The sequence below is a fragment of the Platalea leucorodia genome (assembly GCF_965183815.1).
Source record: "Platalea leucorodia genome assembly, chromosome: Z".
Classification (NCBI taxonomy): Eukaryota; Metazoa; Chordata; class Aves; order Pelecaniformes; family Threskiornithidae; genus Platalea; species Platalea leucorodia.
This window is the reverse complement of record NC_138858.1, coordinates 289215-312525: the sequence shown is the minus strand read 5'-3', so window position 1 is coordinate 312525 and position 23311 is coordinate 289215. Positions and strand designations below refer to the sequence as shown.

Below are 23311 nucleotides of genomic sequence, written 5' to 3'. Positions count from 1 at the left end.
AGAGTCTACAGATGTGGATACGATTTTGTGTGTGTCTGTCACATAGTTGTCTGTTTACTAGAACGAGAAATATTTTCCATTCAAAACCATCCTAGATTTTAATTTTTCCTTGACTTCCATAGTAGTTAAGATGTATTTTGAGACTGGTTAGATTTCTCCCTACCAAAGTCCTTCATCTTATCTCATATGAGATCCCTGTCTTTTAATAAATCTCATCTTTCTAAAAGCAATCCTAGAGCTTTTAGTTCAAAATATAATAGGAGACTTATTTTAATAATCAGGAAAGGAAATGGATTATTTTTTTTTGTGAAGAAAATATCTAGAAAATAGTAATAGGAGCATCTGCAAAGGGGAAGTTTAGTTGTAAGCCGTTTTTTTTAATACTGAATGCTTAAATATAGCGGTTAAAGAAAAGTACCATTGCATTCTAAACAGTGATAAAAAGAAAAATGTAAGTGTTCTAAAACAAGAAATGCAGGCTTCTGCTCTGCTCGTGTGGATAATACGATACTGGAAAATTTAAGGTGAAAACCTAAAAAAGGAACTGAAGTAACAGATAGTATTAAGTTTTTGCCAAAAGTTGTAAAGCTATTAGTCTAAAAAAGAAATTTAGGATTGGAAGGATGTTCCACGAGCCAGGAAGGAAATGTTTTGTTATTGAGTAAAAACAACAAACAAAATTGGGAGAGGACAAAAAGGGCATCGTTTATTCTGACATAAAAAAATGAAACGTAAATTGACCTTGTCTTTTATTATGTCAATCCACCTGCAAAATCACCTTTGGCCCCAGCACATTTTTAATGTGTAAAAGCTGTATTTGTAGCTATTTGTATTTGATACAGTTAAAACTGATTCCTATACAGAAAGTGTGGGATGGATACACCACGTTTTAGAGTTCTGGATTTCAAGAGCCTTAACATCCTTAAGAAGTTAAATAATTAAGAAGTTATTATTGCACACAACTTAAGCATTCACCGCAGCATCAAAGGGAAAATGTTTTTAATTGGCAGCACTCCTTGCTGACTGCTGAGAAGTAACAGTGGGCTGCACTGGGGGCCTTTCTTCGGGAAAAGGAAAAGGTGGGGTTAAAGATTCACAGTTCCTGGAGAACGAAATACGTGGTACGCGACCCGACGGCAAAGCTCACTGCTCCGAGGCGCAGGTGACCGGGCGATCCCACCCCGGTGCTCTTCTGGAGTGGAAGTGGAAGGAATACGCTGGTGGTTTCATTTGCCTTGACTGGGGCTCTCCACCACGAGGACAGCAGTGTCAAGAGTTTCTCCTGGCTACTGCGAAGCCAACGGAGAAAACAGAATCATCTTAAAAAACAGTAATTGTTTCCGCCACTGGTTCTGAGGATGATGCGGCGTAGTGTCCGCGGGGGCGAACGGGACCTCTATTTTGGTCACTCGTCATCTGATACAGAAGAGCAAGTCCCAGGCTAATCTGGGTTGTGAACTCTGCGTGCTGCCAGCAACTGCTTGCAGCCAGGGCACCTGGCTGCCACGGCACAGGCTCTGCCAGCCCTCCCTCCTCGTCCGAGCCATCCTCAGGGTCCTCTCCTCCTCCACCCACAGAGAGGGGCCGCGATACGATACGGTGCTTCTAGCTGGTTGCAACACGGCTGCTGAGACAGGATGAAGCGAGGGACTCCAGTTCCCACCTCTGGAAATGCTGGAGCAACCTAAAACCGCCGGTGCCTCCCCAGCAGCGAACCGAAACAGCTTTACCTGCAGAGTCACAACACTCCTGAGGTGACTTAAGGACTACATCTCGGATCTAAGGTGTAAGGTCAACATGCTAAAAAATCTACCGAAGCCTCACAAAGCAGAAGTGACGCTGTAGGGACGCTTGCACTGCACTTGCCTGTTATGTTGTGTGTTTGAATGAAAAAGCCATTGGAGAAGAGCTGTCAGCCTGGCACCACTTGTAAATGATACTTAAAATTCTCTTCATTTTATTTTTTAAAAGTCAAATACTTAGGGTGACAGACTTTTTCTGCCATGGAGATGTCAAGGACACCTGGCTGGAAGGAAAACAAGTAAATCTGTCTGAAAGACAGCATGCACAGGGACCTTTATGCCATGTATAAACTGTGAAATCAATTAACATTTCAGATATTAATACAAAAGTAGTAGCAGCAGCTGCCATCTTCTTTATACAAATATGCAAGCCGACCACAGAAATGCAATGTAAGAAAACAGACTGTAGTTCTCACTTCTTTTATCAAATCAGTTTACTAGTTAATTGGGAAGAAACAGGGTGTTGTAAGTATTACGGCCTAATTCTACAAGTCACTTGCAGGATGAGCCCTAGGCTTGCGCAAGCTGAATTTCATGGCCCTTCTTGAACATTAAAACCAGTGCATAACGCATCCAGTTAGTTTTTAGATAAATTACCAAGTCAATTTATCATATTCCAATTCCATAAACTTGTCAGACTCTCTGATTGCCACAGCTGGCGATGGAGCAGTTTGCTGCGCTGGTTCATCGGAACAAGCCAGAAGTCGTCCCGGTGAGGTCCCGTCTGCCGGGGCGCGAGCAGGCAGGGCGCGGGCCTGCCCGGTCCATGCGTGGGCACCGCTCCCGCTGGGGCCGCCTCAGTGGTACCGCGGTGGGCCCTGCCGCCTCACCAACAGCAACGAAACGTCATTACTTCAACCAGAATGTGTAGTTATTGTCTACACAGTCTGTAAAAAACCAAGCTTACAGCGTCAACTTGAGATGGGTGTTACATATTCAAAGCCATTGGTATGATCCAATGAAGTGATTTGCACGCGAAACTTTAAATTCTAGCAGCGATGCTGCACACTCGCGAAATACCCCGTCCCACGGCAGGAAGAAAGGTGTTACACAAGAGGCGACAGCCAAAACCGTCAGGCTGTCTCCAGGAGGGACCCAATGCTTTCACGCTGCTCCCCTCCGGCGAGGCGCGACAGCAGGGGCTCGGGCGCAGGCGGCGGCCGCCATCGCCGCCCGCAGCACGGCGCGCGGGGGCGGCCCGGCCCCGGCCCTCGCCGCCAGGCAGCCGCCCCGCGGGAACGGCGTCCCGGCCCCGCCGCGGCCGCAGCAGCCGGGCGGCAGAGCCCCGCCGGTGAGCGGTCAGACGGCCGATTCAACAGGGTGCCCCCCGCCCCTCCTCTCCGATCCGCAGCCGGCGCCCCCGCCGCCGGCCGGCAGCCCTGCCCCCGCTGCGGCTCGGCCCCCGCTGCGCCCGCGGAACGGGGACCCCCGCCGCCGGGCAGGGCCTCCCGCGGGCACGGCGGGGCCGGGGCCGCCGGCGGCGTCGCGGCGGGCCTGCCCCGTCCCCGCCGGCAGGGCCGCGGTGAAGCCCCGGGGGAGGGATCGGGACCGGCCCGGCGGCGCGGCCCTGCCCGAGCGCCCGCCGGCACCGCTCGCTCCCCTCCGGGGCGGGATTCCCCGGCCGCCGGGGCTCGGCGGGCGCCGGCGGCGGAGCGGGGAACCCCCCCCCCCCCCGGGCTGCGGGAGGCCGCGACCTGCCCGGCCCCGGCCCCGGCGCCTGCCCGCGCAGCGCTCGGCGGCAGCGCAGCCCTCCCCGCCCCCGGCACACTCCAGGGAGCCGTTTCACACGGAATCACACGGGAGCGTCTCCCCCATCTGTGCAAGCCGAGGCACCCCCACCCCCACCTTCTCCTCAGTCCCGGCAGAGCCTCCCTGCCATTATGTTCCACCATCTCTTAGCCAGGCCGCTCCGCGGGCGGCCGAGGCAGCGCGGACCTTAGCCATGCCCGCCTGAGGCCGCCGGCCGGAGCAGCCGCAGCCGCGGCCGGGCCGCGGGGCCGCAGCAGGTGTGTTTGCATGGGGGTGCGGAGTTTGCATGCGGTGGGGGTCGCCTTCCTCCCGGCCCGGCTCCCGCCTCGCCTGCGCGCAGGCCCCGCCGCGCCGCGGGCAGGCTGCGGCGGAGCGGCCTGCCGGGGCCTGCTCGGCTCGGCGCGGCTCGGCTCGGCTCGGGCCGCTGCGGGGCCGGGGCGCCGCGGCCACCCGAGCACCGGCGGCTTCGGGCCGGCTCGGCGCGGCGGCGGGGGGAGGGGGGATCGCTCGGACGTGGCCGTCCCGCCGCCTCCCCCCTTCCCCCGCTCTCCCCGCCGGCGGAGGGGCCGCGGCCTCCCCTCCCCGGGCGTCCCCCGCGCGTAGCGGGGGCCGTTCCCCCCGGCCGGGGCTCGGCGCCGGGCCGGGCTCGGCAGGGCCCGCTCGGTAGGGCCGACCCCGGGCCGGGGAGCGAGCGGGCCCAGCGGGGGGTGGCGCGGGCGCCGCGCTGAGGGGAGGGGGCCGCGGTCCGTCAGCGAGGTGCCCGGGGCCGCGGCGGCCCGCAGAGGCGGGAGCAGCCCGCCCGGGCCGAGGGGCTGAGGGAGGGCCGGCGGGAGCCGCCTGTGCAGAGGAGACGGGGCTGAGGCAGCGGAAGAACATGGTCGTTTTCCCCAGAATGGGGTGGGGATGAGGGATGCGGAGAAAGTGCCAGATCTCGGCTCTCTCCGCAGGGGAAGGGGGGGTGAAGGGTTGTGCCCGAGACCTCTGCTAACAGTTACAGGTGCAGCCCGGAGAGCAGCGGGGCTGGTTGGTGTAGCCCAGCCTGGCAGCTGGCTGGGAGGAAAGCCTCGCTGAAGAGCCATCTCACGGCAGATCCCGGAGAGGATGGGGCTTGGCGCGTAGGCGGAGGTAGTTACTGGTTGTACCAGTGCAAGGGTGAGTAGCCAAAAGAGGAGCGGGGCGAACGATGTCTCGATTTGGGGTGCCTGCCATCCACACAGGAGGAAGGCCCTTGGTGGCAGAGAGAAAAGGGGGAGCGGGCTAGGAGCAAAGCTGCCATGGGCAAAGGCGGGCGCGGAGCCCGCCTCTGGAGGGACTTTGGCACCGCAGGGAGTCGTGACCTTCGTGAGGAATCGCCCCAGAGAGAGATGTGGGGCCGAGCAGGCGGCTGTGAGCAGCAGCCATCTTTGCGGGGTGGGAGCCGAGCAGGCTGCGCAGAGCTGCGTCCCGGCCTCCCCCACAGCTGTGGATGTGGAAAGGCGGGGGGGCTGGTCAGGCGTGGGTCTGCAGCTTGCTGCTTTTCAGTGCCTCCAGGATAGTTGAATAGCAAAAAAAAAAAAAAAAAAAAAAAAGAGCTCAGCAGCCAAGTCGGTGCTGCTAGGAGGGGGCAAAGGAACTATTTTGCAGGCATCTCGCTGCTGCGGAAATGGATTTCTTGAGGGGAGGGAGGTGCGTGTGTGGGTAATCTTTGTAGTAACGCTGTGCAGAGAAGAGAAAATGCCATTCGAGCGGCCCCAGATGCAGCGAGGAGTGGGGAGGGCGGACAGGAGAAGACCTTGACGGGCCACCCCACGGCCGTGGGCATGAGGGGGCAGATGTGACGTTGCTCAGCAGCCACCCCTTGTGCTGTGGGGAGCAGAGGGGGGAGCAGTCCTTGGTTAGCAGTCTGTCTCCCAGTGCTGTGGCCGAGCCTGCCTGGTGCTGCAAGAGAGATCCTATGAGGATTTTTATTGCGGTCTCTTTGTTAGCTACAGACAGGCACGCACACACTCACAGCTTTCAGCCAGGTTGTGGGAGGTAAGTGGGGGAGGAGAGGAAGGGAGCGTGTGGGGCGGCACTGGGGAGCAAGGGGGCTGCGTGGGCCGGGCACGAGGGGAGCAGAGGGACAGGGCTGCGGCCGTCCCCACCACCACAGAAAAAAGAGGAGCCCCTGCGATTTTCAGGGACTTGTTGGCAACTCAGCGAGGGTTGCCATAGCTTTTTATGTAGGGTGACCAGAACCGGCTGGAACTGGTTTGAGGCAGATCAGCTCCTGAACACAATGCAGTCACTGAGCTACTACAGTGGGATAGCTTCCTCCCTTCATGGCAGCCAAAAGCAGAGGAGCTTGCAGAAAGATACCATCCCAAAACAGTATGTGAATGCACACTTTAGACACACAGCACTGGTATGTGGCTAATATAGTCATAAAGGATTCTGTATATAAATGTACATATTTGCAGTAACTGAGATTACTTTGGCTTTTCGTGCCTTTTTATGCTTAAGGAATGGGCAAGAGCTGAGATTTATGACCCTTATTAAAATATTTTTGCTTTGCAAGGGTGGGACACTGGTTATGCAGTCTATTTTAAAACTAAACTAAATAAAATTGATTGAATGATTTGTAATTGTAGTTATGCTTGTGACTGAAGAATGCTGCTTTGCATGCTGTTTTATTTACAGGGTGCTGTCTTGTGGTTTTCTTCTTTAGGAGACGTTGGGGGGGGGGGGCTGCTGTGCCTTTCTGTAAGGCCAAAAGGAAACAATATTGTTGCAGAATTGTGCATAAAAGCATTGCAAAGATGCTGTAAGGCATACTCGTTTTCCCTTTTTTTTTTTTTTTTCTTCCTTGTAGGCCTATTGATTGGGGCTGCCTTTAACCCTTTCATATTTGCAGAGGTAATGCATCTGTGGCAGTAACTGAGCATTGGCTAAAAAAATCTTTCAAAGGTCAAGGTTCACAAGGTGAGATGTGGTGTTTTGGGTATGAATATAACAATAGCATGAAGGTACATGTATGTGAAAAGTGAATCTGGCTCCTGGTTGCACACTTGGCACGTTAGTAAGGAGTCAATTGTTTAAGTGTTACTAAAGAAATGCTATTAACATCCTCCAGTTTTAATAGGATTAAAGCTATTATTTGTAAAGACTTACTGATATCTTGGCTAAATACGGTATTTTCATTGAAATATCTTCTATCCAGATATACATTTTTTCACAATGTAGTGCTATGGAATAGGCCTCTGAGTGACAGTCATAAATTGTGGACCACATGGCAGTGAACTGTTCTGTGTTGTATTACAGCATTACACATTAAGAATTTGCTGTCTAATTATTTAAAGGTTGCTTGTTTGGCCATATCTGAGTAATCCAATACTTAATTCTGAATTAAGGTCTTCAGTGTTAAACATGTACTTGATGTAGCCTATATAGAAAAAAACATATAAATAGTATGGATGGTGTTTCTTAAACTGTAACCCAGGGAGGGTTTTGCAGCAGCCAAGTGGAAAGATGTATTTTAGAGGTTTGATGGAGCTCCAGTGGGTTATTAGTGGCATGACTTATAATATTGTGCAGTAATGAAATAAGAATAGGAAACCGGATGGGCAGTGCATCAGCTCCTGAGGGATGACTACTTTTAACTCAAAGCAATGGATAATGGATAGGATTTTTTTTTTTCTTCTCTCTCTCTCATCTAAAAAATAAATGTGTACTTAGATTTGAGCTGGCATTTGTATCTTATAGTGAAAGCTGAAGGATTCAGAGAGAGGGAGAGGGGGAGAGAGAAGAAAGCAGTAATGACTATAGCAAAGGGAAGAACAAAGGCTGTTAGAGCTTACACATTGGAACACTAAACATTTTGCCTTGGGGATTCTTTTGCTAGAACTGTTACTTCCTATAACAGGAAATCAGCAACTCTAGAATCTTAACCAGTATGATTTTTAAAAAAAATCGGACCAGTCCTGGCTGTGTTAGCTGGTTTGGTAATCTACAATCAAGATAAATATGGAGGCAAAACATTGAAAATGTTCTGTTCTAGTGCGAAATGAGGGTCTTTTCCTCTGTGCTCAGCAGAATAAAGTAGACAGTCTTAAAAGCCTTGAGAGGTTGTGGATATTGGGTAAGTTGTATGGTGGCTGATGATAGGCAGGGTGCCTGCATCAGAGAGTGACAATACAAGGGAACCTTTTTATTTCTGACTGCAGTAGATTACGTAAGGTATTTAGATATTAATGGTAGAAAAGTGAAAACAGCATGCTAATGTTTAGCCTGAAATTATGGTTTTGTGTGTTTTAATGCAGCTACAATGTGTTGTTTCTCAGATTTGATAGGGCAGTAAATAGTGTGCGTGGTGGAGCAAAATGCCTAACAGATCACTGTCCTGATTTCTGTTCATATTTTTCATAATTTGGATGCAGAGGTTCTATATTTGACTATAGACATCTGTAGCAAAATTATGCTTGCAAACATGAATTCTTGTTGCATGATAGGAATAGTATCTATTGCTGCTGCTGATGCATGTTCTTTTCCAAGTGTCAGCTAAAATTCATGTGTTACATGAGAACACCTTTTAGATTTTTTTTTTTCTTTCTACCAGAATAGTAAGCAGTTTTAAAATTGTAAGTTCCTGGATTGTCACAAAATTCAATATATCTGTTTTGTTTGGATTTTTGAACACGATCTGTACTATGAATTTTTATTTTTAGCAAAGGAGGTTTTGAATTTGCAGGGATTTTTGTAGGCTGTAAGATGAGAAACCTGAATAGATGCTGGAGTCCGCAGTATACTTGGTGAGTTTTATTTTTTCAGCCTAATAATATTTGTAAATGCTCTTCACCGGGAGATACTGATTTTGCACGTAGGCCAGCTTTCCAGCAGAAAATGCTGCTTAATGCTGGAGGGTTGGTCCTCTGTATCAGCAGTCATGATCTCATTTTGCATTGTGGCTTGTCTCAGGTATTTGATCTTGACAATAAGGCTAACGATTTATCACGTTCCAGTCCTCTTTTGAATGAATTCACTAAATTCAGTTTTCTTAGAAGTGTGAATGTGTGTTAAAATATAAATATGCATACAGGTTGCCGGGAATGTATGTTTAAAAAAACGTAAAACTCGACCCTAATGTTTTAGGGCCTGTTTGTTGCTAGTGTTGCACAGGCGGGCCCTGCCTGACTTGGAGTGCTCTCGCTGAGATTGTCTGCAGCTGCTTCACGCTGTTTTTGAGCAAGAATTGCCACCCACTTAAAAAAAGTACATTAAAGGAAATCGGCAGGAAGCAAGTGCCATTTAGAATGTGATTCAAATTTACATTAAATTGGGAATCTCAAAATTCTGTTCATTATTGTTGCACGTACAAATTATTCACGTGTTACTGTCCCTGCCCATTTTACATACAGAAGTACAAAATTAAACCATTTTTATAATTCATTTTTAAGTAGAGTGCAAAAGGAATGGTATGGGGATTTACCTGCTTTTCATTAATTCATCTCCATTTTAGGAGAAATTCGGGAAGTAGCTAGGCCCAAAACCTTGACTGGATCTCTTGATAAATATAGGTAGTTTTCACTTGGCCAGCTGTAGATAGAGATGATCTGTCCAGCTCCGTATCGTGTGGGAAAGGAGATAGCTTGCTCACGTGTTGAAATATCCCTGTTCTTTTTGCCAGCCAAAGGCTGATAATAGTGAACTTTGAAGCAGCTGCATGTGGTGCTCTTTAAACTGTGCCGGAGGTGGTTAGGTGGTGGTGTGAGAAGAGGAAGTGGACAGACCTCAGAAGGCGGCCCTTCTCTTTCCCTTCCTGCTTTCTCTTACCCAAAGAGAACTTGAGATACCCATTTTGCAAAAAAAATAAGAAAGTTCAAAAATGGAGGCGTTAGACTACAAGATGAGGCTTCTAAGGAGTTGTAAACTGCAAGTAATTCTATTTTGGCTGTCAAAAAAAACCCCGTGGAAATTTGCTTAAGAAAACAAATAAAAATTCTCAAGAACTGTCTTTACTTAGTTATACCTACTGCAGGGGAAAAGGACTCATCTTTTAACAGGTCAGATAAGGATCCATAATCACATGCAGGATATAGTAGAAAAAGAGGACAAAGACAATTATCTGCTCTTTTACAGTCAGTTACAGGGATGGCTATGTTTTGAAAATGGTGGTAACATGCTTACAGTTGTAAAACAACTCAAGCTGCTTTTGAGGATATCTTAGTTGTTGGTTTGACCTGGCTTGGTAAGTCATAATTGCAAAACTTAGCTAAGCGTTAAGCACAAATAGAAATTTGCCATCCCTCACATTAAGGACTGCGTAAGAGACTCCTCTGCAGATATCTTGTATTCCTAAGGCTCTAAACCTGAATCCATGGGCAAACCAATTGGAAAAACTTTTGCCTGTATGAATTAACAGCAAACAAGGTAACATAAATTCTGAAGTTTTAGTCTGGCTGCAACTGCATCTGCATTCTGTGCGTGGGGATAAGTATCATCCTCGTGGCCTCTGGGAACTCCCAAATTATTTTGTTTACCAGGAAAAGACAGTGTGCCTACACATGCACTGTAGGTCTCTCTCTGTGCCAGGTTATAGCAATACACCGTGAACATCATGCAAGTGCCATTCAATATCTTTGTGATTTTTTTCCATTATTTCAATTTTTCTGCTATCCCAAATGTCATTTGCTGCCACTGCTTTCATTCCTGGTGTACGTGATGCTGAACTTCCAAAATTTGTATGGAAGACACTCTTGAATTGGAAAGTTAAAAATATTGTGAAGAATTAGAACCAAACTGCACTTTTATTCAAATCAACAGAATACACTTGGTAGTGCATTGACCTTGGTGGGTTTATTGCTTGTTTGTTTTCAGCATTTGCTAGTTTAAAACAACTCTTGCAGCCAGTGTGTGGATTAACAGGCTTTTGCGGTATTCTAGAATTAGATGAATAAAAGTAAAATGAGTGGAGGAGTGGGTTAGTTAAATAATTTGTTACCGTTTTGTAAATAGTTTAGCACTTACTCTAAAATAATACTGTCTTTTGTGTATAATACTGAACAATATTTTGGATTAATAGTTGAGAAAGGTTAGCATTCAAGTTTTTTTTCCTCCTTACGGCATCCAGATTTGTTTATTGCATCTTAATTGTACAGCTCGCGTGAAAGTAGATCAAAGTCAAATGTGAACTGGTACCGCCTGCTGTGGAAACAGGCCGCAGAGACAGCCTTGTAAATCACAACCACGAGCTGAGCTTTGTGTAGCTTCTTACCCTGTCCCCGTTCCAAAATGTCCTACCTGACCGCGGCGTGAGCTGGGATCGCGCTCTGCACCAGCAGCATATGGGCAGCGATTCGATAAGCTCCCATAGCTTGCTTCCGTTTGATGGTGCGCTCTAAAATGCATTTAGATGTTGTTGTAAGCCGGTGGTAAGGCGAGTGAATGTGAGTAGGCCTGAATGCTAAGTAATGGTTTAAATCCTTTTTACTGTGAGGGTGGTGAAATGCTGGAACCTCTTGCCTTGAGAGGTTTTGGGGTCTCCATCTTTGGAAATACTCAAAACCTGACTGGACGGCATCCTGAGGGTCCTGCTGTAGCTCTCCCTGCTTTGAGCAAAGAAGTTGGGAGTTCCAGAGGTCCCTTTCAACCTCAGCTATTCTGAAATTCTGTGTAATGCCTGTTGAAAACTTTTTTGGGCTAGTAAAGAATAAATCTTGAAATTCTTCTGAAGCTGTCAACAGCAAGGTTACTGCATTGAGTAAAAAAAAAAAAAAAGCTAAAAATTTTAATAGTGTTAATACTGGGTTAATACTGGGTTATCCTCCAAAGCTTTTTTGAGGGGGAGGAGGAAGGAAGAAAATTGGTAGAATGTTCTGTTTGAAAACCAGAAGTGGAAATTCCACTTTCTCTTACTCATTGAGGCTCATGCATGGAGACAAATTGGATTTTCCTTTTTCTTTTTTTTTTTAAAGGCAGGTAGATACGGTGTATAATGTTGAAATATCAGATTGCTTGACTTTTAACTGTAAAACACCCCATACTTCAAAAAGATGTTTACATAAGGACTGGCGTGACCTTATTGATACTGTGGATGGTAAATGAGACCTTTATCCTAAGAAATCAAAATGCTGCCTATTATGAAAGCTGTATTTCTGGAAGCAGGAATCTGTCTAAGTTTTGCAACAGTAACAAGTCATGGGACCTTTGATAAGTGAAAAGGAACGTGTATTTTATGTGAATGTGATAGGCATTGCTGATTGTGGTTAAAGCGGCCTCTTGCGTATCCTGCTTGCCTGCTGAGTATTTCAAACCGCACCAAGTTGTGATTTGAGATGTGGTTCTCATTTCCTGAAGAAGGTTTGGTGGTTGAATTAGCATATTGCTTTTGTCTTTCTTTCAGATACTTAGCTTTCAAAGTAAATAATCAGAAGTGTTAGTTGTGATTACTAATACGTGTTTAATAACTAATGAACTGCTCATAATCTGTGTATTACGCTGATGTTTGCCTAATGTTAGGATGTGTATTACTGCAGTTCTGATTGAATCACTTAAGTCGTCTCTACCTGATGAAATTTCTTGGCATAGCAATACAGAAACTTAAAAAAAAAATACTTTTATGCTGGTTAGGCTGGTATTACTCCCTGCGTAGGCATTTTGTTCCAGAATGAGCATGATGTTATTTAGGCATCATTACGCATGTTTAGAAGCGGAGTAATTATACCAGATTATCAGAATTTTGTTCTGGAATAGTGTGTCTAACTGGGAATTTATACCAGTCTAACGATAACAGAACAATTATTATATGTGGCTATACCAGAAGTGTTCTTCCAGAATCAAGACATTACCATATGCTAGGCACTGAAAAGTGGTGTCTCAATGCTCTTGTTTTCACAGTACTGAAAGGAACACTGATTGTCTTTGAAGAATATACAAAGGAAAAAGTCTCTGCCCTAAGGACTGTACAGTCCACAACTGTACATAGTACAAATGGAGGTAAAAACTGTAGGAAGAGTTTAGGGAAGGTAAAGGAATCTAGTCACAAGAACATGAATTCCATAGGTAGATGAAAATTAAAGTTGGGTTTTTTCCTATTTCCTTAAATAATAAACAGACTTGATGCTGAGGGAAGCTTGAGTTGAGTAGTTGTTTGAACAAAAGCGTGGAGTTACATATTGTAAGTTTAGACAGTTATGTGGGATTTGAAGGCAAAGGGTAGGAAATTAAATTTAATGCGGTAGAAAAGACAGGGCTAGTACAGACAGTTAAAGCAATTGCAGAGAATCACCAGACTTGTGGTTGAGCAGTCAAGATTTGGATGAGCAGGAGGGTGAGTGTCAAGGAGGAAGAGTTGGTCAGTTCTTTAAAGGTTAATGATGAAATAAAAGAATAAAAATTGAGCATGTAAGACCATGCTTGGGATCCAGAAACAGTAGTAGAAGCCTTCATGTGTAGAGAATATTAATTGGAAAAGTATTGGAAAGGGAGGAGGATTATTTGTCATTGCTAGGCCTGGAAAGCTCGAAGTTGTTCTTGTACCTGACAGACAAAAATCAGAAGTTTGAGTGGTTTGGAGATACATCCTGTCTGGGAGCTGCCAGATGATTCTCTTTTCTTGTCTTCATTAGGCTGTGAAGTTCCCCAAAACGAGTCTGGTTTGAGTGTTTACAATTGCTTAGCTTTATGCCAAAAAGTACCTTTTCAATTTCAGCAGCAATTTATAGGCAGCTCGGTCTTTTGGAGAACACTGTGCCCCATCTGCAGCTCTCCTAAAGCCCAAGCTACAAGATAAATCATATTTAGAAAGTGAGAAAAAAATGTTTTCTCCTGTGTGTTTCTCTGTTCCCCCCCACCTTGACAGAGTACAGGAAAGGGTAGGTTTGTTTGTTTTTCCTCATATGGCTGGAGTCCCTCCACCTGGAACGGGTATAGATACAGGGCTTGAGGAGGAGTGACAAAAATTCCATGTAGTAAAACAAAACTGCCTTTATTGATCCTTCAGAAGCAGCTATTTACTTCTAAGCCCTGGTATTTCTTTGGTTGATATTTATGTCATTGCATATTTGAGCCTTCCTCACATCTACACAAATAGTTGCTGTAAGAAAGCGGTGTTTCAAAATGGTTTCTGGAATCCCTGATAATAGGGCAGAAGCTCCCGGATGCACTGCATCTTGCAGATGTTTTCCCCCTTTTCTGGAGATCAGCCTTTTAAAATCTTTGGATACATCCTTAGGCTTTCCATCTTAACAGCCAGGATATGAAGGCCCCAAAAGGTTTACAAGAATTTAACTATTTCTCGTGGGTGTAGCATCAAATTCTTGTCCTGCTTACTTCTTCCACTATCAGTAGAAAGTTCTCACGGACTGGTTCTTGTTTTGATGTAATTACCCAAGTGAGTGCTTCGCTGGAATGTGTTATCAGATCAACTGGAGTAAAAAGGCTAACTGGGAAAAGTAAGACAGTGGAACAGTCAAGGGGTATCTTCCTTTGGCTAAAAACCTGTGCCGTTTTCTTCATGCTGTTCATAGGAAGCACTTACTTCAGGAGATGCATTTCCAAAGAAACAAGAATGTAGAAAGCCATGCATGCATGCTTTCAACAAAGCATGAACAGAAACAAAACAATCTTGGTTTATTCTCCAGAACTTAATTTGCAACTTAACGTTTGATTAAGATATTGATGCACACATAGGGGTGGGTGTTGTCACCGAAGAGATTAATGGAAATCATGAAGTAAGTATATTCAGAGTCTGCTATCTTAAGTTTTTAAGACTCCCTGGTATCTTCCCAGCAGTCCTATCACCCACCATCAAAAAACCAGAACCCAGAAGCATTGCACCTCACTGCTCTGTGGCTCTCTAGCTGTGCAATTCCTATGTATCCATATCCAGAATTTTTTTCCTTTCCGTTTACTTTTATCATTGAATAATCAGTAAGCAAAGTAGTGCTTGAATTTTTAAAAAGAAACTGATTTTCTTTAATAACTTTTCTCAAGTAATTCAAGCACCCTAAAGGTTGCAGATCTTACGACAAAAGTGATAAGCTTTGCCTGGTGTTCTCCTGGTAAACGTCAGCAGAGAGCCAGGTGGAGAGGCGGGGAATGGAACTAGTCTGCGGGAGGGAAAAGGAAGGTTACAAAGGGAGACTGTCATCTGAAAATGAAATAGTACTTTGGACCCAGTCAACACATCTAAGAGCTGACTCTTTATGTGAGTACCCACAAAATTAGGGGTGTTTAATTTATTGTGTCAGCTATCTATTGTTCTTCGTAATATATGCTTCAAGTTAGCATTCCTGTGTTTTCAGGTGAATTTTGTTTCTATTATTTAGACTAAACTAAAAATGAAAAAAATTTTTTTCGGACAAAGATGTTTGAGGAGCTAGGGGTCTTGCAGGTTGTTTCTTTTTAAGTATGTTTTTGCTTGTTTAGTCTGAGGAATGTATCCTTGATTGCACACCTTGTGGACTGTTTCTCAGTTCAATTCTGAAGATCATCTTAATGGCAGCCCTCTGATGCTAGGTTTTTACACCGTTGTGTGTCTCTTTGGAGGCACTGGGCTTTGCTCTCAGCACTTTAAAAGCAGTTCTCAAAGAAGTTCCAGTTCCTGGAAAATCACGATTTCCTAGGGAACCAAGAACTTGCCTCATTTCCTGTTCTGAAGTATTTACAGGCATCATGATGTTGGCCTAGAGAGGGAATAGACTAACAGCTTGTCTGGCAGCCAAGGTGTCGGTTGATTTTGATCTTGGATGGAAGGTGGAGTTTTATCCTTAAGGGAAGGAGTTACTGAAGTTTTTGGAGGAAAAAAAGGAAGGAATGTGGCTCCAGAGTCCTGGCAGTTGTGGTAGAAACATAGTTTATATACTGAATCTTCAAATGGTATATTAGAATAGTGAGGAAGAGATTAATAAAATGTCTTTAAAAAAAAAAAAGGTTACAACTTTGCTTACTTGTTTATCAAGACTGGCCACGTCTTTTGTCCCTTTTTGTTTAACTTAGATTGCTTTAAAACTTGGAAGAATGGGAGAGATTATTCATAAGGGCAGCAGTAATTCTGGATCCATCATGTAGAAGAAACCATTCCAGTCTCATGCTCTGGTAGAGCAGAGGAGTTGTTCCTTCTGCATACACTTGAAAGACAGTTGCAGCTTTATGCAATGTGCTCTCTCTGGATAAATTCATGATCTTAGCTTTGCAGACCTCTGAAATCTTTTGAGGTATTTTCCCGTTTTGGAATTAGCCTAACCAAGTTTCTCAGTAAAGGACAAATGTATCTCCTCTGCTACGCAGTTTTGCTCTTAAAACATACTGGGATAAAATACTGTGTAAGTGGGCCTTTGCTTAATTCATTGCTATTGCTAAATGTTAATTAAACTCCAGCATATGTAATCAAAGGAAGTTTTAGACTAGAAAGACTTTCTAGTTCTTTTTAAGTGTATATAATAACTGTAAAAAGACACCTATGGACAAATGTACAATCAGAGTGCAAATAATTAGTATCTCAAATCATGAAAAATTGTGTCAGTTAAGGCTTTGTTTGTGTGGTTTTACATGGATTTGATACGCTTTGGTCTCTGGAATCTTTTCCATTTAATTCTTATAACAACTTCCTTTGTAATTTTGATATTAATGTGTGTATGTATTTTCGTATTTATTAGAGAACTGCCTTTGTAATTGTGGCCCTTCACAGGATCTTGAAATCCTTCAGGCAGAGGGTGGACTAAAATCCAGGCCTGCAGAACTGTGCATAAGTGTGATAATCATCTTGCTTTGGTATAGGAAGGCATCTGCTGCCACATGTGCAGAACGCGATGGGTTAGCTTCTGATTATACTGCAAGAGAGCTGAGCTGTACTGGTTACTTGTCTAGTCTCTTTTCTTAAATCTTCATGTTCATTCTATCCCAATTACTAGTTTTAAGTGCATGAGGGCTAGAAACTTGCTTTTGAGTAAATGATTTTAAAATTTTATAATTAAACAAATACACAATAAAACCAGAATTACCAGCATTATGAAACAATCTTATGTCTGAGAAGTATGGACTATAACCATATGCTTTACAAAAGTAGTGAAGTCTTGATAATGAGCACTTATCATGATAGGCTACTATATATTGTCCATTAAGTAAAGGAATTATGAGTTAATTAAGAGAGTAAATTCATCAGTTGCAATGGTATACTCATATTTTTTTAGGGAATCACATGCTGAGTTCAGCTCTGCAGAAGGACTTGGTGTAATGAAAAGGAGTCAATAAGTTAGACAAAGTAACAAAACCATTAAGTGGACCATGTAAACAATTTTCAAAACTATTACATATTTGTTTGAAGGTATTATGTGAAATGTCTGTGTGTGTTCCAGTATGCTTGAGAAATTTTCCTCAGTTGCCCTTCTTAGAGCCCGTAATGACTTCCAGCTAGCCAGTGTTGATGAATACATGTCTTACAGATTTTTGTCAAGCAAAGGGATTATGCCGTTTTAAAAAACTGCATTTTTCTGAGGAACAGTTAGAATGCTGCCTGTGTTGATAATAATATGCATAAAAATATGTATTTAAACATATATGCATTTTGATTAGTTTTTCTTGGCATTGTTCCAGCTGAATGCAACAGTCAGCCAGTAGTTTCTCTCCAGAGCTCAAGATAATGAGCTAAGAGGAGGAGGAAGTGAGCTACTGAAGTTGTAGGATGCATCTCCATTAGCAAGTGGCTTCCATTGGCAAGTGGCTTCTGCCATGGGGCATGTAGCTTCTTGCTTATCATCTGAGCTAATATGAGGAGCTAGGAGAGCACTGTTGCAGTTAGTCACACCGTGGTTCTCTGATGGCCTGTATTAATTGGTACCGGAGACAGAACACTGAGCTATATAATAAGAATGTTTTCCAGTCCTTTAGTGACGATACAAAGGCAGGAGGTCAGACAGGATGCCTCCTAAATGGGCGCTTTCTAATAATAACACTTACTTGGTTACGTATCTTTTCACATGGAATACTGACTTTGGCCTGGCAATTACTGAACAATGAAAGTACATTAAAAACAGCTCTGTCACAACAATACAGATCATACCTGTGTGTGGTTATGAAAGAGAAAGAAAAAGGGTTGTCTCTGTGCTTTCTGTAACTGATTTTTTTGGATCTCTACAAGCGATTCCCCTGCACACCTCTGCACATTATTGAAACGTCTGTGGAAAAAGGCAAATGTCGTAGTGGGATTCAAATCTAAAAGTGTACTCAAAGTTAGTTTTTCTTTTTACACAGCATTTATAAAGTTTCAGTTTTGAGTTGCCTGTTTGGTTTGGGAATTGGAAGAAGAAAACCCAACAATAGAGGCGAACAAAAAGGAACAGGATCTGGAAAATGTTATTTGTGAGGGGAAAGAAAACCCTAAAGATCTAGTGTTGGTTAGCCTAAGAAGATTGAAGGGAGATAATGGTCTCCGAGTAATGTGCTGTTGCAAAGAGGATGGGTGAATAGAACCACGTGTAGTTCATTCGGATCGCATCAAGAAAGATTCGGATTATGTGGTAGGAATAACAGTGAAAATTGTGAGTGACTGGAATAAATTACATCATTGGAGGTTGTAGAATCTCTGTTATGGGAGGTCTTTATAGTAGGTGAGACACCTGCCAGGAGTAGTGTGGATACAGCAGATCCTTCGCTAGAGTTGCTGAAAAAAAGCATTGTGACCACTGGGAGACACTCCATAATTCTTACAAAGTAATTTAATTTATAGAAAGCAGTGCAACAGTCTTAAACTGTTAGTAGAAACACATTTGTTGCCATCTTCAAGAAGGCTCATCAGGTTGGTAGTGCAAATGTCAAGGAAAATCTAGACTTAGGAGGAATTGCAAGTGCCTCGTTATTTTCATGAAAGTCTAGGTATCTTGCTGTAATCATAGTGTATGTGGGAGAAGGTAGGAGGGAGCATAGGAGAGGGGACAGGAAGAAAGTCACTGAAGAGAAATTTGTGCCTAGAATGAAATGACTAGGTTACAGTCTGTGAAGTTGATGGATTACTGTAGCTCTTGGTGTAATAATTTGACTGTACACTTGCACTGGAAGACTGTTCTGTAATGTATAATTTCTGAAAATATTACTTCAGAAGTGAGGTAACACCTTTTTGCATAGCATATGTGAACATATGCTTGTTTTGTGTAAGACTGTGCTATTAGAGCTTATAATACTGAGATGATGACTTTCTGCTTATTTTACAGATTTGCTTACAATCAAATACATGACCATGGGGGATATGAAGACCCCAGATTTCGATGACCTTCTTGCAGCCTTTGACATACCAGACATGGTTGATCCAAAAGCAGCTATTGAATCTGGACATGATGACCATGAAAGCCACATAAAACAAAATGCTCACACAGATGAAGATTCTCATGCCCCATCGTCATCCGATGTTGGTGTGAGTGTCATTGTGAAAAACGTGCGTACTATTGATTCTTCCGAAGGAGTGGACAAGGACGGCCACCATTCCACAGGCAATGGCTTGCATAATGGCTTTCTAACGTCATCAGCTCTTGATAGTTACAGTAAAGATGAAGGGAAGTCACTTAAAGATGATGGGTCAGCTTCTGAGACTACACTGAAGGATTCAGCTTTCAACCAGTTTAGCCCAATATCAAGTGCTGAAGAATTTGATGATGATGAAAAAATTGAGGTGGATGACCCTCCAGATAAAGAGGAGATGCGCGCAAATTTCAGAGCAAATGTCTTGGCAGGATCTGTATCTCAGCAGGAATACGACAAACTAAAGGCACTTGGAGGGGAAAACTTGATTAAATCTGGAATCGCAGTTTCAAGTGGTATAGATAAAAATAAAGTCGCTAAACGAGAGACAGACACAAACTCCATGAATTTGAGTGTCTATGAACCTTTTAAAGCTCGAAAAACAGAGGACAAATTGCTAAAAGACAATTCTGAGAAGCTTCTTGAAAACAGGGTACTTGATGGAAAACTGAGTGCTGAAAAAAGTGAAACAAATCTTGCCAGCATTTCACAGTCCAAAGCAAAGTCATCAGCAAAGCTTTCTTCATGTATTGCTGCAATTGCAGCACTGAGTGCTAAAAAGGCAGCTACAGATACCAGTAAAGATTTACAGTCTAATTCAGGAGAATCTTCTCCATTACCAAAAGACATGAGTGAAAGTCCCCGGGCTATTGAAAAATCGCCTGAATCTCAGAGTCTCATTGATGGTGCTAAAAAGCCATCTATCAAACCACCTGATAGTCCCAGAAGTGTATCAAGTGAAAACAGTAGCAAAGGGTCTCCATCTTCTCCTGCAGGGTCAACACCAGCAATTCCTAAAGTTCGCATCAAAACCATCAAGACTTCTTCTGGGGAGATCAAGAGAACTGTCACTAGAGTGTTGCCAGAGGTTGATTTGGACTCTGGTAAAAAGCCAGAGCAGACTGCTTCTATGGTCCCTTCCATGACGTCTCTCCTGTCCTCACCAACTTCTGCTGCTGTTCTTTCCTCTCCTCCTAGAGCTCCTCTCCAGTCCACAGTTGTCACCAATGCAGTTGCATCTGCAGAACTTGCACCAAAACAGGTCACTATCAAACCTGTGGCTACTGCCTTTCTCCCTGTTTCAGCAGTTAAAACAGCAGGTTCACAAGTGATTAATTTGAAGCTTGCTAACAATACTACAGTGAAAGCCACTGTAATATCTGCTGCTTCAGTGCAGAGTGCCAGTAGCGCCATTATAAAAGCTGCCAATGCTATACAACAGCAGACTGTTGTGGTGCCAGCATCAAGCCTTGCCAGTGCTAAACTTGTGCCAAAGACAGTCCATCTTGCCAACCTTAATCTTCTGCCTCAAGGTGCTCAAACCACCTCTGAACTCCGCCAAGTGCTAGCGAAACCTCAGCAACAAATAAAGCAGGCAATAATTTCTGCAGCAGCCTCACAGCCTTCTAAAAAAGTGTCTCGAGTCCAAGTGGTGTCATCTCTACAAAGTTCTGTAGTGGAAGCATTCAATAAGGTGCTGAGTAGTGTCAATCCCGTACCAGTTTACATCCCAAACCTTAGTCCCCCTGCCAATGCCGGAATAACGTTACCAACACGAGGTTACAAGTGTTTGGAGTGTGGCGACTCGTTTGCTCTTGAGAAGAGCCTGACCCAGCATTATGACAGGAGGAGTGTGCGAATTGAAGTGACATGTAATCATTGTACAAAGAATTTAGTTTTCTACAATAAATGCAGTCTTCTTTCTCATGCTCGTGGACACAAGGAAAAAGGAGTTGTAATGCAGTGTTCGCACCTGATTTTAAAACCAGTCCCAGCAGATCAAATGATAGCATCTCCTTCAAGCAATACTGCTACATCTATGCTTCAAAGCCCTGTGGGAGTTGGCACGCATACTGTAACAAAGATACAGTCTGGCATAACTGGGACAGTAATATCGGCCCCAGCAAGTACACCTGTCATTCCAGCTATGCCACTAGACGAAGATCCATCGAAACTCTGTAGACATAGTCTAAAGTGTTTGGAGTGTAATGAAGTTTTCCAAGATGAGACATCTCTTGCAACTCATTTCCAGCAGGCTGCAGACACAAGTGGACAAGTAGAGTATCATATGTTTAAATTCCAATGTTTCATCTATAAGCCTAGGAGACTTTGGATGTGTCTTTACTTTCGTTTAGCTGTCAAATATCTGAACCTCCATGATTAAAAGCATAAGCAAAAACCACAAAAGATCTTGCAAGCACTTACATAGCAAATGTCAACATTTTTTAAATAAGAGTTTTCTTAGAATTTTTTTAGGCCCTGAAGTCTGAAATTTACACTGTATATTTTTACTAAAATTTAGCATGAGCTTTCTTACAGTTGAACATTATAATACTGAAATTAATTATGGTCTTTACTAAGAATTTTTAATGATTCTCTCTGTGCTTTGGAATTTGAGTATCCTGTGGAATCCACTTAATTGGCACCCTCATTAACAGCCCGCCTGTTCAATCTGAATGATAGGTTTAAGTGATTCATTCTTGGTTTGTCTTCAGTTTTTATTATTCCATATAGCACCATAAGTGAGCTAGGCATTCCTCTTACCTACAGGGGCTCTAGGCACTGAATAAATGGCACACTTTTTCTATAGAAAGGATATGCATGCTGTTCTCTTCAGGTCTTTCTTAAACAGAAGTGAAAAGTGGCGTTCACTAGCATGCATTTCTTGCTGTGTGACCATTTGCTTATTTGTGTTGGTTTTCCTTTCCTCTTATGATCGCTAATGAGTTAAACTTACAAACCATTTTAAAATTCTTTACTAATGTATGTGGCCTAATCTGAAAGAAACACGTCATTCAATAAAGGTTAATATTAATCAGTGTGCGATGTATTTTATAATCCTGTAAGAGTTAAGATAGCTAATTAAATGATATAGTTGGATTTTTGTTGGGGCGTGCCAATTAAAAGGGATTCTGGTGTGTTTCAAAGCATTCAGTTAAGCTTGGTGTTGCAGCTTCTTGCTATGTGGGAAGCTGAAAACCTGCAAACATGCTCAGACTGATCGAGACAGGAATGCCCCAGGAATATTCCTGAGAATCACGTAGCGATGTGCAGGATAAAGGTTTTTAAGCCCTGCAGTTAGGAAAAAGATCCACTAGTCATAGAAGCATGGACAGGTTCCTGTCAGAATCTATTTACTAAACTTAAGACCTATTCTGTGGCCATGAAGCAGTTACACTGCACCCACCACTGCAGATAGTAATGTAAAGAGATTTGAACGTGGAAATAATCGTGACTATATGGATTATGTGGCTCTGCCTCAACTCCTGCTTTACTAACTGGCTAGCAGACTTTGGCTAAAATTGCCTGGGTTCACAGTGAAATGCCATGTGCCTGAATTTCCGTTTGTAAGATACTACAGATGTGCCTACCTAAAGCGAGTTTGTTTAAGCTTTTTGTCAGAAAGAAGTTAGCAGAATGTATTCCGTCCTTAGATCTTGCTGCAGTTTTGAACAATATCTTAACGGCTGACCATGAGTATATTCTGCACCAGCTCTTACTTTACTTAATACTCAGTAATTGTTTTTTAGCTAACTCCTTTGCTGGTGCTTATTGGTGTTAGATTTATCTTTTTTCCCATAATAGGTCCATTAGTTATCATTTGGTATGATAAGATCCGGTAGTCCTTGTGAAAACCCTGTTGTTCTTGATACTATAAAATCAAGCAATTAAGAAGACACCAAGATAAAGCAAGTGGATGAGAGACAGACAAATATACTGAGAATAGGTTGGGAGCACGAGGTAAGGATAAAATGAAAAAAATAGAGAAGAACAAAGATTAAAAAGTGATGTACTCACTTTCTGTGGGGGCCTTTTTTTGTATGGACAGGTAAACTAAACGGATTTGTAGAAACACCTTGTGCCCTTTCCTGCTCCCTCTGTCTGGTGCTTTTGCCCGGGTGCTGCTGAGTTTGCTCTCTATGCATGTCCTGTTAGATGCTCTTTACCCTGGTGATCTATTACGGGAAAACAACCAAGATCTTCATAGAATGTCAAAATGTAACTACAGTTAGGTGGGAAGACAGGCGTGGGTACACAGGTACTGCTGTTCAGGGAGGAAAGCTCACGAAGGTACAGAAAACAGTCAGCATTGCCTACTACCTATCAATGTGTTTGTGCCTCTTGTTGGAAACTGGCTCACTTTTAAGAGCTGATGTATGAACAAGGCCTTAATACCTGCTTACTAGGCCGTGGATTGCCAGGTTTAAAAAACGAAACAAAACCAAAAAACAGCCTTGTTGCTGCAAAGCACTGGAGGAAAAGAAGCTATTTTCATGTTGTTCCATTTTAAAAGA

The 23311-nt window shown here is 43.7% G+C and overlaps 1 protein-coding gene across 7 annotated transcripts in view; it reads left to right on the top strand.

Moving 5' to 3' along the window:
* Positions 1 to 3559: 3559 nt before the first annotated feature.
* The window catches only part of LOC309602533 (zinc finger protein 532), a 51716-nt gene continuing 31964 nt past the window's right edge, over positions 3560 to 23311 (top strand). The window contains exons 1-4 of one of the 7 annotated variants that reach the window (XM_082336187.1): positions 3560 to 3808; positions 4543 to 4703; positions 6382 to 6491; positions 18713 to 21072. In XM_082336187.1, the coding sequence (XP_082192313.1) occupies positions 18733 to 21072 (2340 nt within the window). In that variant the 5' untranslated portion in view covers positions 3560 to 3808; positions 4543 to 4703; positions 6382 to 6491; positions 18713 to 18732. Of the gene's footprint in view, positions 3809 to 4162; positions 4215 to 4274; positions 4429 to 4525; positions 4704 to 6381; positions 6492 to 18712; positions 21073 to 23311 lie in introns of those variants that run through there. The other 6 variants (XM_082336188.1, XM_082336189.1, XM_082336191.1 and 3 more) reach the window with 6 other exon arrangements.